Raw genomic sequence first — 24,179 nt, 5'->3', positions numbered from 1 at the left:
GAGAAACCACAATCCCAGTTCAGGGTGGGTTTGGTTGTCACACAGCCCAGCAGGCAGGCATGTGCTTACACACGGAGTAATGCTGGAGTGCGGATGGTACCTATGGTGAAAGCCACCTCTGAGTAGTCAGCCTGAGCTGCTGCTGCTACCTTAGAAGAGCTGCTAGGCTGCACGAGCACAGCTTGAGTCATGCTGATGTCAACAGCAGAATTCCTACAGTGTCATGCTGGCCACGGTTTAGCTGCAAACCAGCCAAAATCCTACAGTGCTGGCTGAACCTCTGACACGTGCGCTGAGACACCAGTGAGCAGGACCCCCTAGGTCAGGCACAGGCACCTTTGCTATCTGCACTCAGCGGTCCAGGTCGGAACGGTGACGATGGGCTCATTGCAGGAAGTGATTCCCACCCCTGTCACCCTGTGAGCTCTCGCTTACACATGGCAGGTTTATAGGAGCCTGTTCTCTGACTCACCCCCAGCTCGGCCAGCACAATGTGGCATCAGCAAGGGCATTCCACGGGTCCAAGGGAGCTGGGAAAGTTGATAATGTCACAAGAACTGTAAACTATATAAATAAAGAGGTACAATCTTTCAGAGTTACTCTGCAGCCCGACTAGAGTGCCCTGCTGGGCGTCTCTTGCAATCCTCTGCCTTTAAATGTCAGACACCCCAAAGAACACCCGGCACAGGGTGAGAAACTGGCTTCTGCAAAGCTGCTACCTGACAGCAGGCTGCAGGCACCGCCAGCCCTTCCCCACAGTCTGGCTCCCTGTCTGCAAGGGCTCCGGGTGCTGGCAAGCACTCCGACCAGCTCCTAAAAATAATGCGGCATCAGCAACACCACAGCCACAGCAGGCTGCAGCTCCCAGCAGCTCCCAGCCTGGGGAGGGCATGGGAGGCTCTGGGTACGGCGAGGGACGCTGCCAGCTTTGCAGCCACAGTTCCTGGTTTCACTGCCACGGGATCCCAAGCAAACCGGTGTCCTGCAGCAAAGTGATGCTCTGAACACAGGCCTGAGCTGGAGGCATGATTTGCTAAGCAGACTAGCAGATTTGTGATGTAAATCTTTACAGCACTGGTACTAAAAGAACAAGGCAGCACTGTTAAAGTGCATAAAGCTTCTGTTCAAGGAGTCTTTCACTGGGATGATACAGACAGGATGTCATGGGTATAATTCTTATATCCATAATAACACTTTGAATTTCATCGAGCAACATGAAAATACTCAAAATAACTCATTTAACATAATCCCTCAAAAATACTCCTGTTCCCACATCTCGATATGCTGTGGGTTCACTAAAGGATGCTTTATTAAGGCAGACAACTTTCTTTACCCACAGTGATGATGTATTCCTCTTTCCACTAAACCCCTCTTTACCCAGCAGGATGAAGACCGTAAGACTTCACCCAGTAACAGAACAGGCCAGTCAGGTCACAGAAATCCACAGCCCAGTCTCCCTGTCACTGACAACAGAATTCCCACCTCCTAACCAAGTTCACGTTTCCTTCCTCTTTTCTGGAACACCCAGAATCCACGCTGGAGGTGTTACTCACCAGGGAAGTTATTCTCTCCAAGCCAGGCTGGAGGGAAGACCAACCTTCCTACCCAAGCAATGAGCAACTGAACTTACCCCAGGGCATCCAGTGCAGCATGTGTTTTGTGTGCACCCTTCAGCTCACTGAAGGAGAGTTACTGCTCAACTTTCCCTCCCAACACCATGTACCCCTTGGCCCACAGCTGAGGAGTCAGCACAACAAGCCTGGAAACTGCAATGCTCCTTGGTATCGTAATGCCTGAGCTTCTGACTCCAGAACCAGCTCTTCCCACCTGTACAAGGTACAGCCCAGCATCCTACTTGCTTGGGAACATTAGAGGATTTCAACACAGCAAAGGGGAGTTTCTTCTCTTTTATTCCTCCCTTCGCTCTGGGGACAAAAGCCTGCATGGTCACAGTGCTGACTGCATGGACACACCTCTCTGTACACATCTGCTGACTTTGGGCAGTGACCAATGCTGTCCCATTAGACAAGAAATCAGACAAGAGCTCCAGCTTTCAGAGTAACATATGTGGTAATGCATTTCACAGCAAGACTTGATCTGCAAACTAGGTGAACAGGATAGACTTGGCTTTAGGATAGCTTTTTGAATTAGAACAGCCATAAACCACACACATTCCTGAATTCTGCACTACTTGACAGCTTTTCTCAAATCAGAGAGCAGCTGAAGAGTGCAAAAAGCAATCCAGACTCTACCGGGTTTATTATCTGCAATTTTCTCTGGCTGGGTCTGTAGCAAAGCTGCTCTGGCTGGCACCTCCAGCATTAAGACTGTGTCAGCATTTCCATTATAAATCGAGGGCCTTGTAAACTCAGCTTTAAAGAGATCACTGTGTACTGGAGCTCAGCACACAGTTTTTCCACGCAGGAGCAAATAGTTTATTACTGCTATTAAAATAAGCAATGTTATTTCCAACTCCAAGTCTGATTCTCCTTTCTTTACAGAGCAATACCAGAAGTTACAGCTTTTGTGGAGAAAACTGCTTGACTGTGGCATCTAATAAAACCCAGAACTGCTTCCTAGGGCACTCAGGGAATGTGCAGGGAGAGGGTCAAGCCAGCGCTGCCGACTCCTGACTCCCAAAGCTCGAGTAAAAGTCACGTATGGATTTCTCCATTTGGCAAGCAAATTTACAGTGCTCCCAGCGAGCTCTCTGTCCTCCCCTGACACTAACAAGAATGGTAAGAAAAGGAAAAACCAACCCACAAACCCACCTGCTTCTTGTAACACTGGCTTGTGCTCTGGGCCATGTGTGAGCACGACAGGCTGCCCTTCATGGACAAGGAGATCTTTGGAGACCAGACGTGCAAGCAGCTGGAAAGGCTCGTGAAGGGGCCAGAGGTGATGCTGATCCCCAGCAGATGAGGGTAAGAACAGTAATCACTAGGCACAATCAGGATTCCTTTCTGTCAGTGCAAGGCAGAGGCAGGTTTGCTGAGGAGAGGGCACGGGGAAGGAGAACTGGGTTTGTCCTAAAAAGCCTGGAGGGGTGGGATTCATCTCCCCTACCTGCAGGTGTCAACGGGGTCCTCATCCGCACGGAGTGGAGCCTGGCCAGACACCTGCTGCGCTCCTTGTATAGCAAGTGGAGAGGCAGAAACTCATCGCCCTGTTCACTTGAGCTATTTTAAACATCTGGCTGAGGGCAACGTGAATTATGCTCTAGAAATGCCAGTTAGGGTCCAGACTGCCATCCCTGAAGGAGGTCTCCAAACTTAGCTGTGTGCAACAGAGAAGAGAAAGGCGCCGTGCAGCCCTGGAAGGGAAAGCAGGCTTTTAAAGGGGGGAGCCCTTCCCACACCCCTCTGCCTACCTCTGCCTGCTGCAGGGCAGCCACATGCTCCTCCAAACAGACAGGGAAAGGAAATGCCATGGTAGAAATACAGCCTGCAGGTGCAGCCAACGGCTCCTCGACGAATCCAGCATCTTCAAAGCACTGCCAACAAGGCTGCTATTTCACTTGCCTTTGCTCCTTGCAGGGAAGGCTTAGCTACCTAGGGGTGATCCAGCTGTTCCCTCCTCAAATAGGACTCTCTCCAGTGAACACTGATCCAGGATGCCAAGCAGTAACTTGTGAGGCAGTGATACACAGGGATAGAAGGAAGACAGTGCTGCTGTGCTAACACAGTGTGACTGCCCCCAGAACACACATTCCAGCTGAAAACAGCACAACACTCATCACCCCTCACCCAGTCCTTGTTCTTATCTAAACGTACTGTGGTTTCTTCCAGGATGTGAACCTGAACAAACTCGAGTTCCCTCACTTGATTCTCCCCCACAGATGTGCAACCACCATCCCACAGCACCTGTATCACAGGCTATGCATGTCCTGGGGCACGGTGTGTCCCCATGACACCTGTAGCACAGGCTATGCATGTCCTGGGGCACGGTGTGTCCCCATGACACCTGTATCACAGGCTATGCATGTCCTGGGGCATGGTGTGTCCCCATGACACCTGTATCACAGGCTATGCATGTCCTGGGGCACGGTGTGTCCCATGACACCTGTATCACAGGCTATGCAGAGCTCACTACAGGCACATATGATGCCCATGGCCACAGTGAGTCTCCCAGACAGCATGGCCACAAGACCACCCCACACGCAGGGCCCGGCCCCTCATGACTGCCGATGACGCTGGCCCTACCTGGCTCTTGGCTTTACACAGCCCAGCGCTGGTACCTCCGAGCATACCTGAGTCTCTGTCCCTTCCCAACAACACTCCCCCTAAAGCCATCTCCAAGTGGAGCGGTGAGAAGCACAGACCTGCAGAGTCCAGAGCTGCCACTTGTTTGTTCAGTAAATATAACCCAGTGCCGCCGGGCAGTTTGTGAAGGCACACAAACTGGGTTTCTAGCACAACAAAGATGCCTTTGTCAGCTCTCTCCAGCAGTTGTCCGATAGATGAGAGTTTTGAAGTGTTTCCCACAAATACAACTATGTGCTCGCAGAGCAGGGGTACAAACAATGTCAGTGCTTGTTACACGCCGCCGTGTTTACCCAAACTTGGCACCGGCCTCTTGTGCTACACACAGATCACCGGCCCCAGAAGAACGTCTAACAAGGCTCCCAAATAAGATTCCTCAGGACTGGACAGGAGCTCACACGTTACTCAGTATTTTATAACGCCCTGTAATGAAATACATCCTGCCTGCCCCAAACTGCTTCTGTCTAAAACAGGAGATATTTGAAAGGTCATAAACACTTGGGAGCAGTAGGACTGCAGACGCCCGCTCGAATGCTTGCGCTCCAGATAAATAAGGCTGTAGCAGCTGCTGTGTCCAGCCCCGGGCCCATGCCCTGTATCAATCAAACACACACAAGCTTGTTTCCCTGGAAGAGTCCAGAACAGTTTCTTCTGCTGTTCTACCACTACAAAACACAGCAACTTTTCACCTCAGCTTCGCAGAACAGGTATGTCAGGCACACCCTTACCTAGCACCCCAGGTCCTCCAACAACCCTCTGTGGGACAGGCTAAAAATGCCCCTTTCCAAGGAATGCTCTACATGCAGACAAACAAAGCCCAGCTCCGACCGCAGGGCTCGTGTTCCCCACCTTCCTGTGGCACCCTGCCTGGCCAGTCACCTCTACCCAGGGTATTTCCAGGCTCCTTACAAAGACGAGCAGCTGCCACAAAAGAAGTTTACAGTTTCAGTGACTCCTTTGTGAACCTTCCTGCGCTGAAGAACGCGGGTGCCATTTGGAGGGAGCGCCTCTGTGCCGGCCATGCTTCATGGCTGGCTAAATCGATTTCACATGGGCACCACACGAGGAGCGCGCAGGAACAAATCTCACAGTCTGGCCTGGGAACACTGCAGTACGGCTGGGGGATGTGCAGGGGCACTGCTGCGAGGGGGTCCAAGAGCTGCCTTTGGGGCAGAGCCCTCAGGAGAGCAGCAGAGACGTGGGGACACGGTTGCACAGATCTGTTACCCCCTGCCCGAGGTCTGGCATCCTGTGGCTCCCCCTACCACTGGTTATGGGGGTCCCCACCAACAGCTGGCACGGGGAGGCAGCGAGGGGGAATGAACAGGGAAGGGACTTTTTTCCCTGCTTCATTTTTAGCATGAGATGTAGATTGGTGTTAGTAGGACATTGAACATGCTCCTCTGCATCCAGGAAAGCCAAGCGAAGGGGAGCCTCAGCGAAGGCTCTGCGTACCAACTGTCCCTGCTGCAGTGTTCTGTGCCTGGCAGGAAAGTCACTGAGCACCCCTTACCCAAACTGCCAGCTCCCGGGGACCGAAACAGAACTGGGTGGGAAGGGATTGCTCTTTTTCCTCCCTAAAAAACAAAGCTTAGGGATGCTTGGGGATTCTCTGCTCCCAGTGCCTATGGAAGAGCTCGGCCGAGGGCAATGCTGGAGTAACACGCAGAGAGTTCGGGTTTTCAGGGGAAAGCTGCAGAGTCACCACAGGGCCTGGCTGCCCCGAGCAGCATGCGGGAGTAGGGGAGCCCAGGAGCAGCAGAGAGCCAGCTCCTCCCGTGAATCCGCTCTCACAGCTGGAGACAGCGCTGACTATTCTATATACAGCAGTGCTGGGCTCGGCAACTCAAGCGGGCAGTGTTGAATTGCACAGCAAAGCAATTTAAGTAAATGACTAATCTAAACCCTGGGTCTCGTTCCTACTTTGGCCTTTTCAAACATGGCTTAAAACATAAACATCAAAATCCTCTCCCATTGGAACAAAGAAAAAGCACTAAAGGAATTCTGTCACCCTAAAGGAAAATCAGCTACAAACAAGGCAGTTACCAAGCTGTGCCAAGCCCTTGTGCAGTTGGTTCATTGGGACTTGTGGCACACAAAACACAGGACAGGGTTTTAACTTCCAGAAGGGAAAGAAAGAATACTGTAAGTTATTTTCTAACTCCTTGGTACCTTATCTGAGTCAGTATCCTGACTGGAAGTACTGTGAGATTTCGGTAGTCTTAGCTACTGCTGGATTACAGCACACAATTTAAAGTCACGTAGAGGTACACACACATACACTGTGCTTAGGAGGCGTCACAGAATCTGGTTTAAAACCAGAGCGCATACAGAACTCCTCACACAGCAAAGTCTCTGCCAAGGAAATTCACACAGATGCTTCATTTGCCATCTGAATGTTCCGATTTTTAAAAATCTTTCCAACTGATGTAAGACTGAATTAAGAAACCTGTGACACTAGGATCTCAAAATATTACACTGGATGTAAGCACAACTGAGAGCAAAGTGACGTTAGATTAGAAATAGAGATGATGCGTGGCCTGCTCCAGAGAACCGCCGAACGTTCTGGCAGTCACCGCCAGCGCTGCGGTGCCCCCAGCCCAGAGGCCTTTGTACAGCGACTCGGTATCTCACTAGCAGAGCACACTCAGCATTGTACTTACTGCGGCGCTGGCTGCCGTAGGACCCGGGGTGCCACGACCCTCTTTACCAACACCCTGATTCTGATCCTCGGGACCGCGGGTGACAAGAATTCTGAAGTGCTGCTGCCTCGTGTTTTGATCTGGTCTGATTTTAAACAAGCACCCCTGCCCTTGAGGAATCCGCTCTACTGAATTGCTTCTGGGTATCTCTGCCCCGTCCCTGCCATTCCCACGCAGCTCTGAGCTCGAGCCGTCACCTGCGGGGCTGCTCTCTGCCGGTGGCTGGACAGGGTAGGAGGTACTCCTTTCTAGCCGAATCCGAGGGTACCTGACCAGCCTGTCCCCTTTGGTGCCAGTAAAGCCAAAGTTGTATTCGCCTCCTGTCCCCGCACCACTCGCCTGCGGCTGCTGCAACTGGAGAACAAAGTACTTCTTCCCTGAATTTGCAGACATATCCGGCACGTGCTGCAGGGACCAGCGGCGGGGTTCAGGGGTGGGGGCATTGTTCTGAGCCTCGGCCCCAAAGGGCAGCACAGTAACCTGAGGCACCTCCGCACTCGAAGCCCGGTGCTGAATCCTCACCCCGCTTATGTTCAACCCCGGGGCCGCTTCATTCGCCTCATCTCCTCGGGTGATGGCGGAAGCATCCTCACTCTGGCTGGCAGGAGGAACAGCGCGAAATATCCTGCGATTACAGCAAACGGTTCCATTAATCCCTTGCCCCAGCTCTTCCGTAAGCCTGGGTGGAGAATCCTCAGGAGTCACCTCTGGACTGCTGGGAGAAGAACTGTTTTCAAGGGCGGGCGCGCAGTGCTTCCTCAGGTCGGAGAGCTTGCAAGGAAGTGTCTCCTCAGGAGACTCCAGGGTCGCGCACTCGTCCGCACAGCCGTTGGCGGCTTTGCGCTGGAGGGAGATCTGCATCGACGAGCTCCTCGTTGGACGCGCATCGATGCTGTTCAGCAGCTGGGGGATAAACATGGATGTGCTCCTCTTTAAGGAGCCCACTTCTTGCAGATCCCCGCCACCACCATCCTCTGCTCCGTGTCGGGAGAAAGCGTGAGGGCTGCTCCTCCTCGGCAAAGTGTGGAATGCCATGAAAAAGTCATCTTCTCTCTCCCGGTCCAGGATCTCCAATTCGGGGGCTGTGTTGCTTCGCCCAGAGCCAAAATGAAACCGCAGCCGATGGGCCATGGTTTTACAGAGGGAAGAAAAGGAGAGGGAGAACAGCAACAATTCAGGCACTGCCAGAAGTTAAAAACCAAAGACATAAACTCCGAGAAAAAGTGTCCCATCTGCCAAACTGTTAGCACTGCAGCCCTGATAGCGACAGATAGCAGAAATAGCCCAAGTGGCAAGCAGCATTCCAGGCATGATTGGGTAAGAGCAGTCAGCGCTCCTACACACTGTGACATAGGGTAGGATGGTGGGCGTCACGTGGCTGCGCTCCCCCTCTCCAGTGTAAGCTAGTGGGGGTTTTGTTTTTTCTCTAATGCCAGCGGGAGCCTGAAACGGCACCTTCCCAGCTGCTGCTTTTCCATCAGCGTGGCGGCCCCAGCGGGAGAGCTCTCGCAGCTGACCGAGGCAGCGAGCAGTCGGCACTGCTATAAATCTACCCCGCATGGACTCGCGGGGCAGGCAGGGCTCTAGGGAGCACACACACAAAGTGAACTGCAACAAAACCACCTCAATTCATGTTAAAAGCTTCAGTTGACTCCACATGCAGATGAGAATTCTTTCAGGCACAAGGCTCTGGTGTGTGTTACAGCACGAGGCTGCCATGGCAGGACACGAGTAAATATAGCATGGTTATGCTTTCAGTTTTAGCTGTGCTCATAACGTGATGAAGCAACAAACCCCTCGCCCCTCAACAGCCACGACTTGACACCGTCCCTTCAAATGCCCCTCAACCTAGGCTGCCCTGCGCCGTGCCTTCTAACAGCTAACCATCCAGCAAACAAAGCAACCCCGTGCCTGGCAGGCTCCTCACGCAAGCAAAGCAGCAGAGAGGTGCAAGATGGCAGGAGACAAGGGTTCTCTTTCCGTTTTACCAGGCAGCGAAGGCGAGCAAGAACCGGAGGCGGGTGCTGCATGTCGTTTTGTACCGATTCGTCCTAAACACGGTCCAGAAACTCTGCCCATCGCTGGCCAGGCTCCAGGGAGAAAGCTAGCAATGTTACCACGAGCAGGACTGCCAGCACGGAGTACAGTTACGCTCTCCCTGAGCCAAAAGCCCTCAGAGCAACAACAGCCAGACAGGATACACCGATACATAAACCAAATGCCCTAAACCAGCCCTCTGACAACGCAGAAACTCAGCAGACTGATACTCACAGGGGAAGGGTGCTCACAGCAGCACTTGTTAGTGCAGACCAGGAAAGAAACCCTGCTAGCGCGAGCCACGGCCTCCCTTCGGGACGTGGGTTCTTGCTCCCCAGGAGAGCTCGGAAGCGCTGAGCTTTGCCAGCAGCTCTGAGACGCTGTAGGTGGAGGGAGGGTCAGTATCTAGACGCGCAAAGCCCTGCTCGTGAGCAGCTTGCTCTCCACAGCCGGCCGGTGCCCAATCGCAGGAGCAGCGGGAGCTCGGAGCGCCGGCCGGCACTGCCAACAGGCAGCACAATCCCCTTTTGTTGTATGTGCACCCTGAGCCAAGAAGAAGAACAACCCCACCAGAAGCAGCACGGCAGGTCACCGTGCAGAGAGGCACAGGTGTGGGTTTCTCTCCTTTCTCAGCCCAAAGGCATTACCTGAGGACGCGGCCCCTTTGAGTGCTGCAGCAGCAGCTCACATCACGTACTGCCTAGTTTGGCTGGGGACAGAAGGGAAGGGGAGTACTGTAAGGACAGACAGCACTCCTGTGCTTAGGGAGTGTGAAGAAGAAACAAATCCACACAAACAGTGACAATAAATACTCCAGCCAAACCCATCAGCTCAGCATCTCCTCATTCCATAACCAGCCTGATGAAGATCTGCTACCCAAAACCCCAAGGTACTTGTGTTAGTGACAGCTCAGGACACCTTCCAAAGGGTGGTTTACACATTACCCGAGCGCAGGGGCAGACTGGCTACAGAAGGGGATCACAGTTAGGTCTCCCTGGAGCCTTCCCTTCTCCAGTCATTTTCATGGCCTCCTCTGGACCCATTCCAACAGCTCTTGCCTTCAGATTCAGCTACTTCTCCAGGTGAACATGACCACTGCATGTCAATAAACACACTCACAGTCAGCCCACTCTAAACACACCCTACCACAGGCTGACCCATGTGCTTCCTCCCAAAGGAGGTAGAGCTGTTTGGCTGTAAGACCGCTTTCTCCACAGAAGATGACAGGTTGGATGTTTCCCCTTGCTCTGTGTTTAATAGGAACACAGAGGAAGAGAACACCTTTTTTTTGAAGACAGATGTCTCCATGCTCCTTGGTGCTTTTGAATAAAAGGATCTCCAGAACACCGATCCTCTCATCACAAAGCAAACAAGCTTAGTAGAGGCAGAGAACCAAGAACACGTTAATAACCTTACCTACTCCATCACAAGAAAAGCAAGCAGCAGTACGATGTTGGGAGACTTCTCCAGAAGACCTGCCACGTCAGACAAATTAAACCCAAAGCTAAAACCCCTACCCCTGTGCTGGGCATTGCGAGGGAGAGCACTGGAAACGTGACAAAGCAGGGGCTTGCCGTTTCCTTACACCTTCACTCGCCCACATCCTGCGGAGACGACGCAGCACTGGCAACCACATCCCAGAAGAGGATGCAGAAGTATTAAAAGGTGCATGAAGGAGACACCAAAATGATCAGGGGTGAAGCTGTTGCTTTGTGAGTGACTAAAATGGTTGGGACTCTGCTGGCCTTGGGAAGATGACGAGGTTTCTGCAGCCAGAACCCTGGGCAGAGGACCGCCCCTCTGGGCTGACCCGGCAGGGTGCCACCTCTGTGTTTAACACTGGCCAGAAGCCCCAAACCAGGTGTTTTAGGCTTCTACCCACAGTTCTTAGTGCCCTCACTTAAAGACCAGACAGAAAGAGAGCTTCAAGGTGTGCTGTGCTGTCATCAGCTGTGTTACAGAGCACCTTGGGATTAGTGAAATGCAACCAAGACAGGCACTCACCAATCTGTTCTCATCAAACACTTCAAACAGCAGACGGTGATTGGTTGGGTTTACCTGTAAGAGAAGTCAGAAACACCAGTTTAGGTTGATTAGCCTGATGAGCGCAGTTTATAGAGTCATTAAACCAAGGCAGGCAGGACTTGGGTCTGATGTACATCTCCCCTTTTACTTAAACTGGATGGTTCCTAAACCCTGCTGCCACTAAGAACTGCTGAGCAGTTAACACGAGGCACTCTCATCTCCTGTGCTGGGTGCATCCCTCCTCCAGAAAGTTCTCCTCCACAGGGGAGAGTCATGGCTGGTGTGTAGCACCTGCCTCTCAGGGCTTCGCAGGCAGCTCTCCCTCGCTCACCGTTCCCAGCCTGTTTATCCCACATGCCTGTGGAAAGCACAACAGAAGTCGCTCCAGCACTTGAAACAGCAAATATACCTCCAGAAAAAATATTTCCCTTGCAGTAAATTTGAGCAGAAAGACTGCCAACATGAGAAGGGAAAAGCAAAGAAACAAAGGAACTCTGGCAGGAAGACAACCCAGCCACCATTAAACAAGAAGTAAATTCTTCAGCGTCTGACTGGCTTGATAGACTGTTTTCAGGAGAACTCTGTGACCCAGGTTACTATGTCCATCTTGTTGGATTAGGAACATTTACACAAAGTATCCCACAGTGGACTGGTGATTCTGGGGGTTGGCAATGGGCTTCCAGATCTCCTGGCACATGTTTAACACCAAGCACTGCACCTGAGCCTCAGAACACTGGGGTTAACCTGGTGGGATCCCTGGATCTGCGGGATGCTGGTCTCCAGGACTGTACCAGCATTCCACAGGGTGCCAGTGTAACACCCTGCACCCCAGCTCTGCTCAGGCAGCTGTTCCAGATTACATCCTAACTCCCCTGAAATCCTACCTTGCCTTTTGTGGGAGCTACAGCTGCACAGAATCCAACCATTCTCCTTGGAAAAACACTGGCACCAGCTAAGTAACAAAGCTGTAAGTGCCCTTCTCATCCTATTCTGCCAGGTTGGATAATCATGACTTTAACCCCTCCCTTACCACTTCCAAATAGTTAACGTTATTTTTTCAGATTTAAAAAAAGTCACTGTGTTTTACCTATAAAAATGGGTTTCATTTCAAGCAAGTTCCAGAGAGACTAAAACCGAACTCTAAACCCCCCTATTTTGACCTTTTTGGCAAGTGACATAAAGGTCAAGAGAAATGACATTTCCTATCTTCCACCTCTACACAGGGAACTTAAATTTCATGCAGATCTGGGCAATAACTCTGATTGTTTGCCATGGCATTAATGTCCTGAAATCCCAGCAAACATGCTTGGCTAAAAATACATTTTCAAGTAAAAAGGCTTTTTCGTTTGTCAGATGAATTAACTGAAACCTCGCTTTGAGGAGCAGCCTCATTAACCAAGCCCTGCTAATCACTCTCCCCTACAGAAACAGAACAGTAATTACATCAGGACAAGCATTTTTTTTTAACATAAACATATAAACAGCAAATAAACCCCACCAAACTTCTTATCAACCTTATAAAACACCATGCGATTAATCATATATGTCACAATGACTGTAAATAAAGGGAAACTTACTCTAAAGTAAAACTCTTCGTTCCATTTTGGATTCAGTGTCTGTAAGAGAAATAAACATATTTGTATTATCCAAATGCCTTCAGGTTTGCCACTTTGCCATCAGCAGAGTGTGCATACAAGTGACAAAAAAAAATGCCATCAAATTGTTTAGAAATTCTCTCCTGAGTAAACCCAACGTGGGAGGATCCTTGAGTCAGATGATCCTAAAATAGTTGTTAAGTATAAATAGGATTCTATGAGTAAAAGGCAAGTCACTGAGAACCCACAGGTATAAAACCTGAAGATGTTGCTTTCTCAAGATTCATTTAAGCCCAGATTCCAAAAGAAAGAAAAAAATTAGGAAAAATAAAAATAAATGTATTATTTAAAGACGAAGCAACTTGAGGGGTACAGAAATAAGTCAGGCTTATACTGTAACCAAACAGGAAAGAAGGCCCAACAGAAGGGAAGGTTATTTATTCCCTTTGAACATGTATGACCACCTTCCTGAGCTCCCCAACCTATGGGGGATTTTAATCACCTCAGTAAAATACGCCAAAAAACATGCATGCAGTATGGTTTGAATCTCAGAAAAGCTAAGAAAGGAATGATAAATTTATATTTAAAAAATAAAAGCTATCAGAACTACAAAGATCAGTAATTTGGGCAAGGTTAAACCCCAGCGTGCTGTGTCCAACGGTTTTGTTTCCACGCCAAATCATTCCCTCATTCCCTCACACAGCAGAGATTTAGCAGAAGAGCTGACAGAGAAACTTGGCTCTGCACCCACCCAAACGCTGCGAGAGCGGAGGAGAAGCTGGGCTCGGTCACCGTCCCGGGACGCAGCGGTCCCTACGCTGTGGCTCTCCATGGCATGGAAACAGGGCGATGCTGCAGCTCCGCGGGCGCTCGTACGGTCACACCGCGCGGCCAGCCGCGCGCTGGGGCTGAACCCCAACCCGGGCACGAGGAGCGTGTCACCAGTGCAACCCAGTACCAGTGAAGGCAGGGGAAGGGACAAAGGGAAGCGACAGCCTGAGGAAAGATGCAGCTCTGAACCCACACGCAGAGATGTGCAGGTGCTCAACCTCCAACAAGTCTGACCTGCCTATCCTAACCCGTCCTGGGACAGAGCAGGAGAGTCTCCCTGAAAAGAAAGGCTACTGGGAGGGGAGATAAAGGAGTAACATGAGTGCAGGCGAAGGGCAGGGATAGGGGCTGGGGGCCCAGGGAAACTTCCAGCTCTTCTGCCTTCAGGAGCACAACCACATCCAGCACAATAGGGAATAAGAACAGTGAGTTTTTCAGGACTTGTGCTCACTGAACGTGGCTGTTACCAGCAAGAGAGGTGCCCGGCCCTGTGCTACGTTTGGGGCACTCCTGTCCATGGGTAACACGCTCGTCCTGCACACTGCTCAGCCAAGGTGAAGGTCTCAGGAAACACTCAGTGCATGAGGCAGCACCAGTTTGGGTCAGTGCCCTAGAGCTGGCAGAAATGTCTCCCACCTTTACAGGCCCAACGATCAGTGGGGTCAGCTCAGAGAATACAAACACCAGAGTCCTGGCAGAGGAAAACATCACAGGCAAAGTAAGGCTCCAGAAATAAACGCATGAATAACTTCATAAAGATATTAGCAGGGAAACAGCAACAAAAAGACTCATCAGCAGAAAGAGCCACAGCCTAAAAAGGGCAAGTACTGTGCAGATAAAGAACTGCCAAGAGTCAAGCTGAGTTAGATCTTCCCCAGGATATCAGAACAGGCACAAAGAAGGGTTTGAGCCATAGAAGTAGAATGAGAGCACAGAAAAAGCCCATGCTACCAAGCAAGGAAGCTCCATGGGGAGCCGAAGCGTGTTTAGGTATGGGAAATTCTGCTTAGTGTGACATATGGGAAAGGCAGAGCAGCTAAGAGGGACTGGTGAAGATGGACACTGTCACAGCTGATGAGGACATGAAGTCTCCAGAGCTCAGCACAGGCAAACCGAGGGAACTGGATAATCTTCATCCATCCTTCTGAAAGGACTGACAGGTGAAATCACAAGCCCAGCAGCAGGGATTTCAAACACACCCCGAGCATCTTAGGAGATCCCAAGGCAGCAGACAGCAAAGGCAGCTCTCAGCTGCGGAAAGGAGGGAGCATGTCTGGCAGGCCCTGGGAACAGCTCCGGAAGGACCATGAGGCACCGCGCTGGAGCGGCTGCGTGTGCGCAGGGAGGTACATCAGATCACACCAGAGGAGCCTGAAATCCTTCTGATACCTTTGTTTCTGGGGAGTAAGGGAACCACGTGCATTCATCACTCCCCTGGCTGTAGCTAACCCCCTCCTCTGGCCCAGTCCTACTACACAGCAGGGTACAGACCAGACAACCCCACCAGTGAGGAGAAGGGAGAGGAACAAGGGGAACCACTGTCCTGCTGCCTCTGTCAAGCACCATGAAATGTTACATGCTGCACTGAGGAAGACAAAAACCAGGAGAAAAAAAAAAGAAGCTACTAAAGGGTTAGATGCTGTCAGACTAAAAGGTAGGGAGCTGAAGGAGGAACTCAGCAGTGTCTTTGGGAATCACTCCCCAGACCGGCTTTGCTCAAAGGTTTTGAGTGAAAATCAGGGATGCAGAAGTTAAGATGTGCTGAGGATGGTGGCTGCCAGCTGCCCAGGAAGAACACTGCTTCCAGAGCCAAGTCCTGGGATGAAATGTAACAACTCAAACCACAAGTGACTAACTGGAGTTTCCAATACATGAGTTAACAATACTATTATGGGAGCGACTGAGAAAGTCCAGGCTGCAGGTGACAGTTACAAGACACAGTGAAGAAAGGCAGACGCAGGCCCAGGAACACATCCTCCTCTCCCCACTCTCAGCCCTTGATCTGGGCGGGCACACCAGCTTCGTCCTCCTCTTCCTCCCAAGGGCATCACCAAGGCCCAGGAGTTTCTCTCTTCCCTCATACAACCAATACAATACTTGCACATCCTTACTACACCTCGTTGTATTTATGTCGGTGAGCTGAGCAGCTCTCTCATCCTCCCCTCACATGGATCATGCAAGCCAGCCCACAGAAGCCCAGGCACAGACTGCCCTGCCCACAGGGTGCAGCTGCTCAGACCTCCCTGACTCTCTGGATGAAACAAGCTGCCCGGTGAGCAGTGGGTAATGTCAGAGCCCAAAATCACTAACGTGGTCTGAATTGAAGTAAGAAAATAAACCACCTCCTTCACCTCGCAAACACAGTCTCAGTGCAGTTCCAGGCCCTTCTCACAGCCCACCTCCTGTCACCTGCCTAATTCCTGTAGTAGGGAAATACTCTGGAAATTTCGAAAGGGAACATTAAAGAACGATCATTTTTGCTAAAGGTCAAATAAATGGTAATTAAAAGAGAATTTCTAAGTTCTTTATTTCAGCTATGTCATTCATGAAGGTACAACTGATAGAAGGAACAAGGGATGATGTAATGAACTTCATAAGCCCAGCTCTAGAGTATAATACATGACATCCTAGGTCTGGTCCTGCCATCTGATCACGCACAGTGGAGATGCACCCACTCGCTCTCCTCTTGGTTTGGGGGGAAACACCCAAGCCCACACCCCCCCCCCCAATTATTCAGATTATTCAGTTGCTATACACACACACACCGATTTAAACAGCGGTGTTATTACATTCCAGCATCATTTCCAAACCAGCAGAACAAAGAGAGACCCATACATACCTTTTTAATGGTTTTTGTCTGCACCAGAGCAAGTTCTCTGTTCTCATCTGCTACATACAGGGAGAGCTTCACGTACGGGTCACTGCAAGAGAAGAGGCCACATTTAACACAGCCAAGTGTCACCTCCCGATGAGTGTCATGCCTGTCCTGTAAGGGGCAGCAGTGGCAGCTCCCTCACTCCTGGCTCTGCAGAAGCTCCTGAGCCATGAGGAGGTGTGTTTGTGACAGGATGCTGCCCCTGCTGCCCCACCTCTGCCTCACTCTCCCAAAATTCCAGATTGAGCAATAACCACTGATGATGGATGCCATGTCTGCATTGCCCCACGGTGATTTGGGGAAGACAGATCACACCACACAGCCAAGGGGTATCTCTGCTAATGCAACCCCCAGGCAGAGCGTGGGGCAGTGTCCCCTGGCACCCATGGATGGTACATAAATACAACTACAAGCCAACCACCTTACTCCATCAACAGTGAGCAGCCCGAGAGCCCTTTGAGACGACAGTGGGCTGTGCACCAGGACCTCCCCTGGAAACGGATGTCTCTTAAGGCTGTTCCAGCTGCCTAAACAAATCTGGCAGGTGGTGATTTCCCTCTGCGCTCTGAGCTCCTGCTCTGTCCCCCAGAGCTGTGAAGCTGTGGGTGAAAGCTCTAGGAAGCGACACCAAGCCCTTCAGCAGCAGTGGCACCACCTCTTCGCAAGGCGGTGGCTGCCAGGCCAAGGCTCCCTAAGACTTCTGAAGGACAATCCCCACAAGACAACTTGTGTTCACACCAGCAGAAAGTAAGACCACATGCACACCAGACCCCACAGAACAGCACGCTGAGTTTGTAAGCTTGCTTCTCCACGTGGAATCAGCTGTAGAGAAGGAACACCTCATAAGGTTGCTTCTCACACCTCTGAGTTCCAACCAAGCCAGCTGGTGTTTACAGGAAACAACTGCTGTTTCCTCAGGACACAGGATCATGGGGGTCACACCGAGTCACAGCAAGGGCTGAGACTAGACATCCAAAATCATGACTCGGGGTACCTTCTGCACCCAGAAAACACACAGGCCGAAGCATCTTCTCAAGCACCGTGCACACCAGTTGTTAGTTTAAGAGACACTACAGCAGCCAAGTGCTCAGGGAAGCATTTCGGTCCATCCCCCTGGGCTATGATGGTTTTGCTGGTCTTGTGTTAGTCCATTCAGAGAGGCCTTGGTGCAAACAGGACAGCTTGCTGTCGAGTCTGCTGGGCACAGGGCTCCCTCACCCCCAGCACTGCCCTCCCGTGAAACATCTACTAAACAAGGCCCCCAAACCCCACCAAGCTGTGCTCCAACAAGCAAACACCCCAGAGCCAAAAGGCATGCTAACAGGAGCATATTCCTTCTGAAGAGGGAGGTTTGCCCCTGCAGAAGCACCACTACATGGTAAATCGTTGCTTTTCTATGCTAGGAACATACTGTGACACTTTAAACCTGAGACTTCCAAAGCTCAAAGGCCTCTTCTCAAGAAGTATCATTAAAGAGCAGGTCCTGTTCACAGCAGTTCAGGCTGGGGTTTGTCTGTTGGGTTGGGGTTTAGAGCTGCTGGGTGGTACTCCTCTTACACCCTGGTGCCGTGCCACATCCCCACAAACAAAGGCTCACCCACTGAGCACCACCTGCAAAGCTGCTTCATGGAATTCAGAACTTATCCCTGGGCAGAGACACAAGAGAGCAAGGGTATCAAAACATCTCCCTAAGGAAAACCTACGGGACAGTGTGACCCCTCTCCCAAAGCCAGCTCTCTGGGCATTCAAAGGCCTGGAGCTGCAAACACCTGCCCCTCTTCTAGGAAAGTAAAAACCTATGGAAAACATTCAGCTACTCCAGCCATGGAACACAGCAGCAGGATCCATGGCCAGAACACCTGCTCTCAGCTAAGGAAAACACCACAAACCAAAACCTAAGCAAACACAAACCAAACCAAACAAACAGACCCAAACCAAAACAGAAACCAAACAAACCCAGACCCAAACCCAACACACCCAGACCACCTGTCTTTCCAGCCTTCCATAAAGAAAACCGAGAGAGAAGAAAGGAAGGTGTAAGGTTTGGGACTTCAAACACCTGGGGAAGGTTTGAGCACAGCCAGCAGAGCTGGTACAGAGGAACAGGCTGCTCAGTGCTCCCCTCGGGCGCCTGGCCTGGCAGGACAGGCCTGCTGAGCAGCACTGGGAGCATGCGGCCGTGCCCTACCACCCACGCGGCGGTCCCCCAGGACCCACAGCACCCAGATCCCATTTTAGGTTCACAGACCACAAGGTGCTTGTGAATTGTTTTAGGCTCACAGCAAGCAGCTTCATACCTGGTCTCTACCATCGCTACCACCACTGTCTAAAGATCTCTGCACACAGGGAACTCCAGCAGAAGTGACGACTTCCTTCTTCCAAATGCAAAGTGTCACCTTATGCAGCTCATGGATTTACAGTGAACACCTCAACCAAAAGAGTATTTCTGAGGCTAAGTGTGGTCAAGGAATTGGTTACATTTTACAAAAATTCTTAGATCAGACAAAAAATAATTGAATAGTCCATATAACCATACTGCAACTTATTCCTCCATCCAGCACATTAACCCTTTGCCCCCCTTGTTCCAGTTTGGGTGCCACTCCCCAGCTGCCACGTGGCCCCTCTGGGCTGCATGCTTCAGCAAGCCAGCCCTGCGACATCACTGTCATTCTTCAACAGATTTCTCAAGCAACAGGACAGTTTCCAACAGCCCTAAATATAATGAGACAATTCTTTACATTGCAGTTACATAAACTCTCAGGGACGGGAATATACCCGACTAATATTAACCTTCCACTGTTTGGAAGTCCACAGATAAAACTGGGTAACCCTTTTAAGAAACTCCTCACTCAGATCACAACAGCTACACCAAACCGCTGCATTCGGCAGCTCCAGGTACAACACATGGGTCCGTACATCCACAGGGAGAGCAGTCCCCCTTCCCCACACTCCTGCAGAATTCAGGCTCTGGCAAGGATGTTAAAACAGACTCATGGGGCTCAACGTTCACCTTCCCAAAGGGTTGCTGAAAGAGATGACTATCAAAACTCTTCCGTACTATAACCTGCCTCATCACCCCGACTCGCCCAACTCCATCTTTGCAGCTTAAATTCAGGGGGAAATGCACAGCATTTTAAACACCTGGCAAACAGCATTTTTCTGTTCTTGTGGAGAAAACACCTGACAATGCATCTTGTGAAGTTGCTAAATAACCCTGCATTTGTCCTGTCAACATGACTATGTACAGCCACCCCGGGTCTTAGTAGTTAAAACAGCGTGTGCCCAACGTTGAGACACAGGTTAAGACCTGCAGAGTGATGCTGGTCCCTAGCTTCTGGTCACTAAGAAATCTCAAGCTGTGTATGTCTGCCATCTGCTTTGTAAGTAGCCCAAAGGAGGTTCCTGAGACCAATAAAGCTACTAGGAAAAAATACACAAGGTGGTAAAAGTAACTGATGACATAGCAGCCGAGCCTTGGGGAACAGAGTGCTGAAGAAACCAAGGAGTGGGAAAAGAAGGAAGGAAGCTGACCCACAGTTATGTCTATAACTAGGGTAGCAAAACAAACACGTAACAGGTATCCCAGACACTAAACATCAGAGCAGCAGTAGAAGCCCCAAAGGAACTCTACAGTGGCTAACTGCACCCCAAAGCCCCATCTGAAAGCAGGCATTCTAGGTGAACGTGGCATCCTTGCAAGGTGAAACTGGCACGGAGACGGACGGTGAATGAGACATCACGAAGATCAGAGCATCGTCACCACAGCCTCTCTGTCTGTGAAGACATTCCTGGAGGGGAGAGATGCCACTGCTGTAACGATGATTGAGTGGAGAGGGGTGGGGTAGGAAGGAGCCTCTTTGGCCTGCTCCAGGGCTCCTTCCTTCCTGCAGGAACGATCCCAAAGGCACCAGCCTCGGGTGCCTTCCCGACAAGACGCACCCCACAACGAACGGGGGGAGGAAAGCAACCCTCGGGGGCAGTGGAGGAGACAGGCACAGCTATGCTCAGTCTGAAAGGTTACACTTGTGGATGCTTTAAATTTCTTATACTCGACAGTGTCATCACCCACTAATATCAGAAGCCAGTGGATGTATTCAGTATGTATTATTAGGCATTCAAAGGACTAAGCAGGGGTTTCAAGTCAGGGTTTTGTAAGGAGAAACGAGCCCTGTCATTACCATCCTAGCGACTGGAGATGAATGGGAGCTGATTTCTCAAACACCGACCCATAATATTCCTCTTTACAAAATCCCAAAATGATTAAACCCAATAATCTCATTTACCCCGACATGACCTGCCTGAACCTGAAGAGAATGTCGATGCCGGCTCAGATTAGCAGCATTCTGAAGCTGGTAACAGTTCTCTGGAGAACAAGCTGGAACACTAAGGAATGATGTCAGGAAGGAAAGTTATGCTCATCGTAATCACACGTTAGTGCAAAGAGAGCTTGGCAGAGACACGGTCATAAACAAACATCTGAGCTCTTAAGAAATCCTCCTCCCGATCTCCTGCAATCCCTCAGGCATTCAGAATTACCCATTTGCCACAGTTTGCCTACTCCCAGCATTTGGCATTTCCAAAAGCTCAAGCTTAATTGTTATCTGTGATTCCACCCTCACCTCCAACGGCAAGCTTCCAGTTTCCCTTCTCCTGGAGCACAACAGAAAGCACCGATCACTTAAAATACATTAAAACTCCCCAAACAGACCAGCAGACTTTAGAAACTCCCTTGTTTCAGAGTGCTGTGGAACTGGGGCCTGCCAATGGGTTCCTATTGCTCACTGGAGTGTGGAATGGTGCTTGCTGGATGTTCTCGGCACAGCCTGGAAAGCCAGCCTGGAAAGCCAGCCTGGGAACGCCTCACGCCAGCGACCCAGCATGATATTTATTTATTTGAAGCCACAAAAGGAGGGGGTGGAGCACACGGGCTGTGTGAGGGAACAACACCACTACTGAGCCCTCCGCTGCTCTATTTTTATTTTCAAAGCTGAAGCCGCCTCCCCAGATATAAAATTTAGTATCACTTGTTATGCGGGTGCGTGCCGAGCCCGTCCCGGGGAGGCGAACCCCGAGCTTCAGAGCAGCCTCGCTGCTTCCAAGGAGACAAGCCTTGCAGGAGGCGGCAGCTCTGCTTCTGTAAGGAAGGCAGGCACGTTCCCTGCGGGTCACCCCTTCCCGCTCCATTCCACAGGCACAAAGTGAGAGCAGCACCCCGTGCAAGCCTGCCCACAGCGATGCACCAACACCCTCCAACACAAAGGCAGAGGTACGGCTGGGGGTTTGCCCATTTTCCTTGAGGCTGTTTGTTGTGACTGTAAGGCAAAGGTAAACCACCACTGACAGAGAACCCGGGTACATCGGCCCCCAGACCCAAAGCCTTCCTAAGGATCCTGTTTCCCACTCCCCAAACATGTTACCGAGTCCTAAAATCCAGCAGGAAAAAGGAAAAGGCAGTTCCACGATGACTGACTTGTCCAACAGAAGGGCTTCCAGGCAGCTTCCCTGAGGAACTCCTGGGGTGGGGACCAGCCTGACACAACCCGATGAGAGAGGCCATGATTTCAGAGATGGATGGCCTAACAGAGCTGCTGGAAGCTGGCTCACCCCTCCCGTCCCTGCCCTATCCCCACACTACCTCCCCGTGCCAACACACGTACCTCACACAAGGGCCTCGAAGCAGGCAGGGACGTGAACTCGGGCTAGACCTTCCTTCAGGCCAGGCTGCCATAAACCCAGCCCGGGTCCCTCACCCAGCTCGCCTGGAGCCTCCTGAGCGCTCGTGCTGGTTGGTGGAGGGCAGGGAAGCAGCTACAGCAGAGAAGAACGGGACCCATCCCTGCCACGGGCCGTGTGGGCCTGGCTCAGGGTCCCACACAGAACCGCCCTGGCCTGGCCCTTCCGCCCAAGGATCCCACTGCCGCCCCTCAGACAGGGCCAGGCGAGCCGCTGCGAGGGCCCAGCCAGAGGCGGCCATTAGCTGCCTCTGCCAAAGGAAGGGGGACGCCAGCCAGGCCCGGGCAGCACAGACATGGCAGGTGGACGTGGTTCAGCGAGGCTGGCTGACCCCGAGGGGGCTCGTGGCCTGTCCGCCTGCTGTGGGTCACGGAGCCCCCCGGCCTTCGGTTGCCAGACACAGGAGTCCTGACACAGGAGCGAAAGGCAGAGGAAACATGCAATTAGTCTGTTGGATTCACTGCGGCCGGGGAATTAGCTGGGTTCAAAAGGACCCAGTCGGTCATGTGCATAATGAGACTAATCAGCTAATTACATCACAAACTTAGGAACCCTCTTGCCTGGAGTCTGATGCTAATCTCTGGTTACTGAGGTAAAACTCAGAGCGGCACATTATTTCCTCACTACTGCCGGCTGCACGAGCTGGTGGGGATCACTGCAGGCCCGACTTCATCACCTCAGACTAAAAAGATCCTGAAGGCAGACTTCAAAGGCTGCTATGGATGAGGCTTTCTGTGGAAAAGGAGGAGCTGGCTATCTTTTATCTGAATATATTCAGTGCTCCTTATTCTGCAACACACCACCAGAAAGCAAAGACGCTCAGAGCCACAGAGTTATTTTTCCAGCTCTTTCCCATACGAAGGGTTTGCCAAGAGCAAATGGGTTTCACTCCCCCGTCAGCACCATTCAAGGCCACCCCACAACCTGGGAAATGCTACCTATCACAGGTCAGAGAGCACAAAGGAAGAAGAAACCCCTCCTCACCTAACACTATCCTTCAGATTCAGCCGGATGGGTGCTGGGCCATCTTGCCTAGACTGTGCTTTTGCCAAGAAGGGCTGGGCCAGAGGGTCCTGGAGGTCCCTTCCCACCCGCTATCTGTGTTTCTACTATTCTAATACAATTTAACACTAGAAATTCGCAGGGCAGAGCACAAACAACACTAACTTCAGTGTTCTAGCAGTCCCAGGGGAAGCCTTTACATCTGTCTCTCTCAACCACAAACCTCATGCCAAGTGCAACAGCAAATACTCTGCAAAAGACACAACACTATTTCTCCTTCTGTTATTCTCAGCGTTAACAAAACAAACCCAACAAGGGTCAGTTGACAAAAGCAAACATCTCACTAAGCCACCGATATGACTCCTATTTCCAGAAACTACAGCCTGGATCCAGAGTTATTTCAGAAAGGCCCCACGTACACTGAGTCTCAGAACTCGGTGTAGGTTCCTGGTGGGTATTTTATCTGTACCAACTCGAGACACACACGGCTGCGATAGCCAGCCACAGGAAGTCTGTGTGGAGTCGAGCCAAGCACAGAATGCAGGCAACTTAAGGAACTAGAACACTGGTTGGTGGCTCCTTCCCTCACCTCCGTACCTTCAGCTCTTTGGGGCTCCTGCAGGCATCTCACAACAGCCGCTCGCGCCTGTTCCCTGTCACCCGCATCATGCGGAAGAATTAATGAAGAATTAATTAGTCACGCTGCACTGCACATAACAACATCTTTTAAATCTCGACTTTCAGCAACCCCAGAGGACATCAGTGGAGACATGAACTAAAAACTCACCAAATAAATGACATTTCTATGATGTTTGAGTTTTAAGGAAAGCAACAGGAGGAGAGGTTTCATGCTGGTTACCCCAAGCACAGGGGACAGCAGGTTCTGTACATAAGCACCAGCATTAACAGACTCAAATCCAGTATGCAAATACCTCACAGAAGGAGGTGGCCTGCCTCTGCTGTTCCCAGTGAGCAGCAGTCACCACATCCATGGTCAGGCAGCGATGCAGAGCCCCCGCATCAGACATGCCAGTGTCCAAACAGCACATACACAGGCCTTTCAAGTCAGCAGCATGGGGAAGGCCAACTTCCACCTCCACTGTTTCTCCTCAACGTA

At 51.2% G+C, this 24,179-nt stretch overlaps 1 protein-coding gene across 5 annotated transcripts in view; it reads right to left on the bottom strand.

Annotated features, from left to right (window-relative positions):
- The window catches only part of NEDD4L (NEDD4 like E3 ubiquitin protein ligase), a gene marked incomplete at its 5' end in the record, with an annotated part of 102,734 nt that overhangs the window by 49,294 nt on the left and 29,261 nt on the right, over positions 1–24,179 (bottom strand). For 2 of the 5 annotated variants that reach the window (XM_084278159.1, XM_084278160.1), the window contains 3 exons: positions 11,006–11,059; positions 12,604–12,642; positions 16,292–16,373. In XM_084278159.1, the coding sequence (XP_084134285.1) occupies positions 11,006–11,059; positions 12,604–12,642; positions 16,292–16,373 (175 nt within the window). Of the gene's footprint in view, positions 1–6,925; positions 8,096–11,005; positions 11,060–12,603; positions 12,643–16,291; positions 16,374–24,179 lie in introns of those variants that run through there. The other 3 variants (XM_084278156.1, XM_084278157.1, XM_084278158.1) reach the window with 2 other exon arrangements.

The sequence above is a fragment of the Gallinula chloropus genome (assembly GCF_964237585.1).
Source record: "Gallinula chloropus genome assembly, chromosome: Z".
NCBI lineage: Eukaryota > Metazoa > Chordata > Aves > Gruiformes > Rallidae > Gallinula > Gallinula chloropus.
The sequence above is the reverse complement of the archived record's forward strand: the minus strand, read 5'-3'. Positions and strand labels throughout refer to the sequence as shown.